The 11,962-nt window shown below is 33.4% G+C and overlaps 1 protein-coding gene across 2 annotated transcripts; it reads right to left on the reverse strand.

Moving 5' to 3' along the window:
• Positions 1-1,875: 1,875 nt before the first annotated feature.
• Positions 1,876-5,685, reverse strand: LOC147408221 (protein neprosin-like). Of its 2 annotated transcripts, XM_086437126.1 has the most exons (7): positions 5,504-5,685; positions 4,233-4,319; positions 3,547-3,765; positions 3,253-3,420; positions 3,111-3,164; positions 2,861-3,001; positions 1,876-2,390 (listed from the first exon to the last, which is right to left on the reverse strand). In XM_086437126.1, exons 1-7 carry the CDS (start codon positions 5,663-5,665, stop codon positions 2,019-2,021), a joined length of 1,203 nt encoding a protein of 400 aa, XP_086293252.1. In that variant the 5' UTR covers positions 5,666-5,685; the 3' UTR covers positions 1,876-2,018. The 2 variants fall into 2 exon arrangements, with proteins under 2 accessions (XP_086293252.1, XP_086293253.1); XM_086437127.1 differs by lacking the exon at positions 4,233-4,319.
• Positions 5,686-11,962: the final 6,277 nt, after the last annotated feature.

Below are 11,962 nucleotides of genomic sequence, written 5' to 3' on the forward strand. Positions count from 1 at the left end.
TAGTGAACAATACGCAACAATTGAGATCTGGATTTTCATCTTTTTGGTTCAAAGATTTGAAGAAAAGATTTCTACTCATTTGAGTTATCTTGGTATATTGAAGCGATGATTTATTTTTTGATTTAAATGGATTAAGATCATAATCTACCAATGCAACAAAAGCATCTAGTCGATAATGGTGTGGAAAATTAAGCCCTCTTTTGAGGTAAAAATATGAACTTTTGTGTGGCCTTCTTTGAAAGTTTCTCCTTCATCCATAATGTTTGGGAGTATATATATTTGGAGGGATCTTTGTAGCATTCGTTTCTTGTAGTTCTCGGTAGCACTTTCGAAAAGATTGAGAGATATCACGTAAGTACAATAGTAAAATCTCTTCGTTTAAACTTGAAAGTTTAGTGACAGTCTATTTTCAAAGCATTTGATCAAGTTCAAAATATTAATATTATTATTATTATAAACCTGAGGTCCGAGGTGTATTTTTTTTACTATGTGACAACCCTTCAATTATTGAACAAGGTGCTAAACAAAGGATCCTTGCCCATATTTGAATGGATTTGACTAATCAGTCTTAATGGTTTTGAAGGTGAGATGTAAAATCAAATTTAAATATCAGGCATCCTTTTGAAATGTTCGAGCCCAAGCAAATTGTATTTTAATAAAAACGTATATACTAGAGTTTGCCTGTGTATACGGGCACATGTATACTCTTTTAAGTCAAGGCAATAGTTGAGGAAAGGCAATTAAGTTGGATGGTATTATTGAAAAAATGGGGATAAGAGGAAACAAAATAAAATTAGAATGTAAAAAAAGAAAGGAAATAAAGTTAGAGAGATATTCTTAAAAAGGAGAAGATGAAAGGGAATAATTAAAGTGAAAAATTATCCTTGAGATTCGTGGGAAGATTAAATCCCAACTCTACTTCTGGGGGTGGGGTAAACATTGGGATGTGAACTGTTGTGTTTTACTATATAATAGAGTTTACTCGTGTATGGCAAGGTCATTCTCTTTCGTGGTCAAGGGGGTAAAATAGGGAAGATAAAGTTGTAGGGGTATTGTTAGAAAACGGGTAAAAGGTTAAAGACAATACAATTGAAGCGTATTCTGGGAAATGAATGAGAGAAAAGAGAGTAAGGTTGAAACTATTCATTGAGTTGCATGTGAGATCAAATCTAAATTGTTGTTTATGCGGGATAAACATTGGGGGAAGATACCCGTCATGTTTTATAATGAATTAGAGTTTACCTGTGTTTAACATAGTCATCATCTTTGGAATTAAGGGGTAAAAGAAGAAAAACAATAAAATTGAAGAGGTATTATTGAAAAAGCGGGAGAAGAGGAAAGAGAGTAAGTTGATGAGGGGTATTCTTCAAAATAGATAAAAGAGAAAAGACAATAAAGTGAAAGGGACATTCTTGAAAAAGGGGGAGAGAAGGAATGAGGCTATGTCTACATACACCAGCTGCTTATCTTTCTCAAATAGGGACATTAAGATGGGATAAGTCATAATATTATGATGATTAACATAATGTTGATCTGCAAAAGAGTAGCGTAATCTTTTAAAGGTGAAAACTAACTTAGGGTATTTTAGTAATTTAAATTATTAGTTTGAGTTAAATCATCTTTTACCCTATTCTCTTTTTCTAGTTTTAATCACTTTGGTCATTTAATTTGAACCGAGATAGTTTGAGATACTAAGCCACCAATACATCAAAAGAATCTAAAATAAACATAAACTTCCATGTTGTCTAATCTAGCTTTCACTTTGAAGCATAGTTTTAAATCAAACTCTCCCATCTCATATATGTCAGGCAATTTTCAACCTTAAACGACTTTTCAAGGAAATAAAATAACATATCAATCATAATTTGGAACAAATGGAGGAAGAAATCAAGATTAAATATCAAAATAACGAAGATAAACCCAACAATCTCTTCCAAGGCCACCAAACATAAAGAAATACTTTATTATTTTGCTACCTTATTATGTTTTTTGAAAATTATTAGCTCTGTCTTACACACTCAACAATCTCCCCCAAGGCCACCAAAAAAGAAAGCATGTCCCAATGTTTTGGATAGATACCCATCATATGTCAAGTCATAGCAATCACGTTTGTCTAGAATTGTTTCCAAACGCTTCTCTTCAGGATTTTCCAAATAATTAGATGTATTAACGACTTGAATTTTTTTAAACCAACATGAATGTTGGAAGTTATTATCAGGGAAGTGCCCACTACCCATTGGGGGCATGTGTCCATAAGAAGAGCCCCTCGCAAGTCCTCCCCAAGCAACAAGAGAAGCACCTCTCATTAAATTTGGGAGTAATTCCTTGGGCCAATAACCCACATGTATTGTTTCTTCAAATGTAAGCCACCAATGTCCAGTACCTACATCCTTCCATTACAAAATTATACAAGTTAATGATATAATTACTATCATCACATGCAAATAAGGACTCTAAAAATAGACTAATTGGAAGAATGAAAATGGTGATGATGGAGATAGTATTTACGAAAACGTGATCAACTTTTGACAAAATTACGATTCTGGCTCACTGTTCATTTTACTTACCAAAACGTGAACAATAACACTATGAGAGGTTTTAAAGTGACAGTTTCACAAGTTTAAAGTGACAATCTCGCTACTTTTAGCGAGATTGTCGCTTTGGGGAAAAAAACAGCGAGTTTGTTACTACAAACCTGTGATCTTTTCACTTGAAAAATGTGGGATTTCACACGTTCATGTTTTGGGAATTATAATGATCACTTAGCCGAAATTGTAAAATCATCAAATTTGGCTCACGAAATGGGGTGATTGGGTTCAATTCTAGATGATGATGAAAGTAAAGAATATTATTATTTTACTTGAAATATCGTCATTTCAATATCATATTGCTTTCCATTATATTCCGAGATTGGCCCCATGATGTCTCCAATGAGATGGTCTTTGTCAACTTGAACAAAGCCACTGCAAAGAAAATTATAGCAGCCGGTCCCCCCATTTGCCTATTGAAATACGAAAAATAATAATAAGTAAATCATTTAGTCAATAAATTGAAAAAAAATTTAAAAAAACTTTGATAAAAATTGTAAAACTTTTACAATTCAAACTTACAGTCCAAAATATAAATGATCGAGTTTTGTCGTCACCAAACAATGGTGGTGCCACCTGTTAAATTACTTCATGTTAGTTTATGAAACAAATAATAATAATTTGACTGAGTTCATATTACAAGTTTAATTAGAACATGACTTGCCATCCATCCAGCCTGCAAACCGTTGAGTTGAGTAGAAGCACCATTTTCAACCCACATTTGAGCTGAACTACCTTGATCTTCTCCCACTTTTGGATTTTGTAGATTGATGTAGCCAGAAACTCCCGAATAGGTTTTATTTGTATCCTTGATCGTTCGAAGAATTGCTAACTGAGTGACAACAAATAAATAACTAAAAGAGATCAAAACATATTAAAAGAAAATTTGAAATTTTTGTACAACTTTCAAGGAGAACTTGGAATAATATTCACATTCGAATGAACAATGATGACATACTTGTTGAGCCGAGAAATATGTTGAATGTGGATGAATATTGGTTGCATATGTATTTGAGAAAGATTTAGCTCTTATTAAATCTTCCTGTCGAGTCCTTCGAATTGGGACTGTTCCTTGTGGGCAATCTATACTTCTTCTGGTAAATTTTGAATGTTTATCACCTGATGATGAAGTTCCACTTCCATCAATCAAGCCTTGCACACGGCTAATAGGCTTCATCTATGTAACAAACTCAAACAAAAAGATGATTAAAATTAATATCCAATAAAAAAAACAAGGATCTTATTTTTCATAAATTGTAAATATTTAGAAAAGTTTAATTAGGTTACATCAAAGACACAAAAATTAGGTGACCTTGTTGAGTTTTCACATCGGACATCTTCAAAATATTGGACAAGTCATATAATATCTCAGAGAGTCCATTATGTGAAGCATGATTCATATAGATAATTTGGGTTGTTCATGAACCATACCATGATTCATAAATAATACTTTTTTTTTTTTTTAAGTTGCTAAAATAATGACAAGAATGTGCCAACTTAACTAAGTTGGTAAGGTTTGGTATACCACAACTTAGGTTCAAAACTGGCCTAAACCACTTATTATTTACCATTAACTCACTTGCCGAGAAAGAAAAAAAAAAAAAAGGAGAGATGAAATAATGAGAAAGTGAGGAGATAGGATACCTGAATTTTGTGATTCTTGAGCAAAGGATGGTCAAATGCCGGTTGTTTGTGGATATCTATACAATCGACTGTGTCACCTACTTCCGTCTGTTAAAGCATCAAATATTGATTATTTACAACCGTGGGAACTTAGACTCGACAAGCGATTTGCATTAGGTCCAAATCGATTCAAAATCAGCTTCATGACAATATTATAAAATAAACATGTAGGGATTGGACCCACTGCTCTATTGGTTGACAATTTGACATGTTTCAATGGAACTTTCTAAAGTAGGATTCAAATCCTGCTAACCAATCTAGAAAAAAATATATCTATATAATAAAATACAACAATAGGAGCCACCGTTTACCATAGTTATGAGGGACAAATGTCTCATCAACCCTTTTGTGTGGGTCAAATTCTATTGCCTTTCCTCTTCACCCCTTCAACTTTATGTGTTTCTTTTCTTTTTTTTTCCCTTCCTCTCTTTTTCAATAGTACCCATTTACCTATTATTTTTCTTTGTTTACTTTTTTAACCCTTTTAATTTTATTACTTTTCCTTCTTTTTTTATCCCCTTAACCCACAAATTGGATGCCCTGTCATAGGCACTGACGAAATCTAACATATATATATATATATAATAAGATACAACTCAAAAGCCCATTTTATTATAATTATAAGACTAAACATCCCAATGGAGTGGGCTTCATATTATCTAAATGGAAAGAGTTGCATTGTGCGAAGGACCATGTAGAGCTTGGACCATTCCTGTCATTTGGGCCAGGTGGACTGTCACATGTCCAAATAACACCTCAGCCCTATAAATTTCATGGTCCATTGTATTCCTTAAATAAAATAAAATAAAATCCCCAAAAAAAAAAACATATACACGTTGGCTACATATATATATATAATAAATTCGTGTACTTTTATATATTATCAGATGGGATTAGAGACGTAGCTGATCCAGAACCAATTTTTGATTGGATCTCATATCCTCGATCCAAATTTAAAATTACAAGACTGGAACTGTTATAGTCCAACTTTAGGGATGTTAAGCATCGGATTTGGCTCTGGAATGTCGACCCCTGAAAAATGGTCGAGGACACTAATCCTTCCTGTCACAGGGGTCAACTTCATAATCCTTCGATTAGGATCAACCTTTAGCGCTTCGACTCAGAAAGCCTAGGCCCCTTTATCATTTGCATTAAGTTGAGTCTTGTTTAAGAAATTAAATAAAATAAAAAAAAGAACAAATCTAGAAATATATAAGCCCAACGTACAATACCTGAATAGTCTTCTTGATGGGGTGCTTATTGAGACTCTTGAGTTGTCTCTCAAACTCCAAACCTTCTCCTTCTGATATTCCTCCTATCACTTCATATTGGCTCAGACATAAGTACAATGCTACTGCTACCACCAACAACTTTATGGGATCCATCAACGCCATGGATTGAACTTCTTCTTTTTCTATCTAGATCAAGCGTGGGTCTTCATTTATATAAGGGTAAATAACACTTTGACAACCTGTAGTTTGGTGTAATTCCATTTTAACCCTCTAATATTTTGATAATTACACTTACCTCCTTTACAATTATCTAAAAGATTCATTTACCCCTTTCTATCAAATTACCGTTAAGGTAACTGCTAGGTTCCTTTTATAAAAAACCATTTTACTTTTTTTTTTTTAAATGTTATTCCTTTTTATTAATAAAAATATGCCTGTGAAAAAAATGGGTTCAATTAATGCTTAAAAAGGGATATTTTTATTTTTATTTTTTAATTAAAAAAATATAAAATAAGAGGGTAAAATAATATTAGGATTTAAGCCCCGTCAGTAAAAGGGGAGGAAAGCGCAATTACCAAAACATCAAAGGGTTAAAATGGAATTATGTTAAATTACAGGGGTCAAAATGTAATTTACCCTTTATATAATAAGGGTAATAATTTCTTAATTAGAAAGTCTTCACTCATTCAATACTTGGATGACGTAGTATGGACACGTCGCCATAGATTCTTTTCTTCGGATAAGAATTGCAAAGATTTCATGGAGATGTGCAATTCTGTATCCCAAGGACAAGAATATATGATTCTGTGCTCATGACACGTCATCCGAGTATTGACCAAGTGAAGACCTTCTGATTCGAATATCAGGACTCAGCACAGAATAAATGATGCCAGAGTGTTCCAATAAGGAACAATCAATGGTTTCTGTGTACATTGTCACTTCAGTAAATGCCTTTTGAATGACCCTTCTTTTAGTCAGGTTAGCGTTTTCTCCTACAATAAAGGGTCTTGTTATCCTCGGGGCACAAATTAAGAATCATTGAATACACCTTCGAAACAAACAATCTGAGGCTAAAGTGCAATAAATACACTTTGGAAATTAGAAACGGAGGGTATTTTGGTAAAAATAAAAAAATTTGAAAGGTATTACGGTACAAAATACATTTTCCAAAGTGCATTAATTGCACTTTACCAAAATATCCTCACATTCCCAGGTGTATTTATTGCTCTTTATCACATTTTACCGAATCATATGATTTTAACGGGACTCCGAAAATGTATTAAATATATTAAGGGCATACGTTAAAGTGCAATAAATACACTTTTGAAAATTGATTTTTGTACTAAAAAAAACTCTTTTAAGAAAATGTTCTTTTATCATAATACCCTCATATTCCAATTTCCAAAGTGTATTTTATGGCACTTTATTGTTAACAAGACTTAAATAATAATAAAAATGTCGACGACAATTTTAATATGAAAAATCAATTCTCAAGGTGTATTTAATGCACTTTAATATGCCCCAAGATAATTTGGTTGGGATTCTTATTTAGTGGAATCGACTTCTATTGATTCGGTTCGAATTTGACCTCAAATCGAATCAAGTGGCACCTCTAAACCCTAAATCCTAAATTCTAAATCAAACCAACCCAAACCGAATTAAAGTCGGTTTGGTTTGGTTTGATTCTACGAGTTGTCAATATTCTATAAATTGTAAGTAATATTTTTTTAATGTAAAAAACCAAACATAAAATTTCATATAATAAATCATTAATCTATTTATAAAAAGTCATTAGTACATCCATAAAAGATCACTAATTTGTGTCTTAACTCCTAAAATTATTTAAAATAATTATTATATACATATATATTTATTTATTGCATAGGGAGTCAATTCTCGGTTTGGTTCTATTCTATACAAGTTTGATCCAAGAATCAAATCAAATTGACCAGCTCTCCATTTTCGTAACTCGGAACCGAATCACAATTTGTTCCAAAACGAACCAAACCACCCCAAAGCTATCGGTTTGATTTGGTTCTCGGTTTGAACTAGACCAAGATGCACCCCTAGTATACATTCCCAAATTAGAAGAAATTAATATAAATCAGCTAGATTGTTTCAAGGTTTTGAATAAACCCTACCCAATAGTTGACATGTATCCTTTCACATTTTTGTGAATATTTGAGATAATATAGGCATCCTATTTTTGCACTTGCTTGATTGGTCAATATGTCAACTTGATTGTGGCGGTTTCTGATGATGATTATTGTTCTTAGAGAATTTGTTTCTTTGGATATTTTTTAAAACTTGAATGAAAAGTTCATGTCCCAAATTAATATTGTTGTAATTCCTTAGTTTTTTAGTTGGGATCATGGCGAAGGGACTTTTTAATTGAGAAAATTACTTGGACCCAACTCGGGTCAAGGGACATCAACCCATATCCGAACCATTTTTTAATTTGGATTTATTGAAAAAATTGAACCCACTAAATTTAGATTCGGATTTCAGATAAAATCCAACCCATTTTAAGTTCTATATACAAAATGCACATCTAGTACGTGACTTGCGCAGGCGAAAGGGGATTTTAATTAAGGGTGTCAATGGGTCAGGTTTGGGTTGGTTCCATGTATACCCAGAATCGGACCCGAACTTAAACATCTGTTTTGGTTCTGGGTACGAGACTTTTCAAACTAGAACCGACTCAACAAATACCCGATATCCATTGGGTACTGATCGAGTACCCGTTAAGATTAAAAAAAAATATTAATTCGACTTAATTACTAAGGGTCGTTTTGCTCAAATGGATTACCCTCTAATAAGTATAAAAAAAAAAATTTGGAGGGTTTAATCCAAGGTTTGAGAATCGACAGCTATCGAAATTCCACCCAACTTTTTAAAAATTCAACAGTGAAAAATAACTTTTGAATGTTTATTTTTTCAAAGTTCATAGAATTTTGCCCTCGACAACCTTGAATCATCATATCATGTTTTTTGATATCACAAGGTGAGTCGAAGGACCCTTAGTAAGGGTGAAATCCTTACTAACTTAGTAAGGCAAGTGAGACCCTTCTATTTGTTTGTACCATTTGAACTTTAAGAAGATATTGAATATTGAAATATATCTATATAATTAGTAATTATTATTAATTAATTATACTACAAGATAATAAATATAAACATCCTTTTAAATATTTTTAAAAAATACCATTTACCTGTTTACCCATTGGATACCTGATGGGTACTCGGTACAGACCTGACTTTTAATGGGTCCTTAAAATAATTATCCATAACCAATCCGAAAATTAATCAGGTCTCTCATAAGGGATCGAAAATCAATTAATTGGTTTCGTGTAACCATTGACATCCCTAATTTTAATACAATCCGCCATCACTCTCAAGGCATAGAAGAATCAAACATATATACGAGGGAATCCACCAAATTGCAGGATGAGATTGTTCAGGAGGAATTGTTGTAATAATTTGTGATAATCATTTGAAATATGTATATTTTATGTGAAAAATGGAAAGTCTCTTTTATCTTCGTTTATATGATTGGAAAAAAAAACATAATTGCCCTTTGTGCCACTTTGGGATGCCAACCTATATCACAAGGAATTAGGTTGCACATGATTTTAGGATTTTTATTTTATTTTTATGCATGTTTAATTTTTTTGCTAAAACAAAAGCTTTGGGAACACTTGATAAGTCCTTGGCCAATTTTTCTTACATGCAAGGGGATTCCCCTCCTATTTTATTGTCTTTCTTCTTCCCTCCTCCCCTGTAATTCAGAAAATCCAGTTCATTAATCTTGAGAAGATTGGAACTAATCTCCAAGGAATACGTGTGCCTCAAATCCTGCTGGTCGTGTTGATGGAGGCTAGAAAAATCCTTCATTTAAAGGTTTGTGGCATATCTTTCAAAAGGGTCAGACAAGGGACAAATGAAAAAACATATGTAAAAACAATGTAACATTAATAAATTTTCAACATATGGGTTAAAAGTTTTGGATTAAGCTGATTTTTTGTGAGGATGATCTCTATGATGGGAAGATTATTCGGAAAAAAAAAAAAAAACCAGTCCAATCTAAAACTTCTAACCCCATTAAAAGTGATTTAGAAAGTGGACCGTCAATTTTTTGTCAATTTATGTCAATAATTTGTAAATCAGTTTTGATGGATTTAGAAGTTTCAGATTGAGCTGATTTTTTGTGAAGATGATCTTCTCATCATAGTGATCATCTTTACAAAAAATCAGCTCAATCCAAAACCTCTAACCCCTATTTTGAAAAACCATTATTTTTACATATGTCCCTTGAACCGCCCCCTTTCAAAATGATGACTTAAGGATGGCAAGGGGGCTGGGTCAAGCCGTGTTGTTTGGGTTGAGGTAAAGGTATTTTGAAAATTTAATCAATTTTTTTGAGGTAACACACTAAGACGACATGATGTGTATGACACGTTTAATAAACAGATTGGGTTGCCTGAACACACCATAATCTGTGAAACACGGCCATCGATTACATCCCAATCATGATTATATACCCGTATCCACCAACATAAATTCAGTATCACAAACACACAAACTAACTTCCACACCAAAAACATACATCACAAACCATTAAATGAATTATTCCAGGTCGGATGGCGCGGGGGTGAACACATGTTAGTGACGCGATAATTAAAAAAGTAAAAACAGGTTGCTGCTCCTAACCCGGACACGACCTGTTTATTAAACAGATTAGACGAGTTGACACAATTACAACAGAACAAGATTATTCTCCCCTCAACCAAAATTTTGGAAAGAATCGACAATCTTTTGGGATTAATGGCTGGTTAACAACATGGAACATATGTCTACATGTTTCACTACTTCCTACATATTTGATGATTATTTAGGCCCTACAATCCCAAATATGGCCTTGTTAATAGACAAAATTGTGGCATCAGGCATCCTATATGAATAGCGAAAATATTTCCTAATTTGGATTAGTTCCATGACTACCCATCCCTGTGGCATCCAAAAACATAATTGGAATATATCTAAGTTAACAAGTTATTGGAAGTGCAATATAATGAGTTGAAGTGTTTTAATGATCCAATGGAACCACACTTTTAGTGGTGTACGTAACCCTCCATAGTGATATCCCTCACCTACATTGAAAATGGTTCCATATCGAGCAAAGAGTAGGATCTCTTGTGCTAAGTTTCAACATTTCAAGGTCAAATCAATAACTCAGCCAAATCCAACTTTTTAGATTAACTCAACAGATATGTGACTTGACAAGATCAGCGAATCATGAACCGGAGTATTATCATCACCCACAAACTTTACCAGCTAAGCTAATTGTAACTTTCTTGATCTATATTTCAAGATATTTGTTTATATGGTTGGAGCAAAAGCATACGTGGTCTTTGTGCCACTTTGAGATGCCAAATTAAATCACCTTAAAGGAATCGCATCATTTTAGTTGTTCTTGATGCCATTAAAAACAGAAATGTTCTCTCTTTTTTCTAGCACCAAAGAACACTGGGATGAATCCTGCTCCTCCGTTACAAGCTGTCCATGGCAAAGCCTTCTATCTTTTAAAATGACTTCCTACTTGCATTTCACCCTTTTCATCCACATTTTTTTCTACTAAACAAGTGAGTATTCTGCATTAATTTGTGGTAAAACATACATACACCATTCAATTAAAGAGAATTACAAATTTGAAAATCTCATAACACCACCCCGTAAACAGGGCTGCAAGAAATGATGATGAATTAAAGATCATCGGAGCATGGATCAGGATAGGGGCGTCGATGGGTGAATTCCAGTTTGGTTCATATATAACTAGAGCCTTGGTACCAATCCAATTTGATTCTCAAATCGGTGGAACCAGAACCCGAGTCATCAAATAATTTATTTAAATAGTGTTGGTTCTTGGTTCTCAAACAGTTAGATTTGAAGAGATCCGATTCAAATTGGATCCAGTAAAAAGGTACCTTGATCCATCTTTATCGGTTTAAGTTAAATGGGTACCCCGGTTGGAGCCCTTTCTGTGCTGCGTCCCTAGATAATGAGGCATACTTAAAATACCTCCCTATGATTGAATATAAAATAAAATAATTGCTCACAGATCCAGGATCACCAAATCACATTAGCATGCGTGTATCAAGGAGGGCATCCCCAAATTTACAAAACTACAGTGGAGAGCCTGTGAGGAGGTGTTAGAAGCAAAAAATTTCTCATGATTGAAAATAATTCCGGTTCATGAGATGAAAGTTGACACTATTGCACCAAGGAATATTGGGCTAGATTATACTATTAAAAATACTTTTATGAATTTCATAAACTTAATATATTTTAATTTGTCTAACCAAGTCGGCTCTTTAACATGCCACGTGCATCAGAGTCTGATGTTGCGGAAGCATGTGAATCAATGGATTTGATAGATTGTGTTCAATTTGAATCAATTAG

This window comes from Akebia trifoliata, chromosome 3, assembly GCF_017979445.1.
Source record: "Akebia trifoliata isolate Shusen 1 chromosome 3, ASM1797944v1, whole genome shotgun sequence".
Classification (NCBI taxonomy): domain Eukaryota; kingdom Viridiplantae; phylum Streptophyta; class Magnoliopsida; order Ranunculales; family Lardizabalaceae; genus Akebia; species Akebia trifoliata.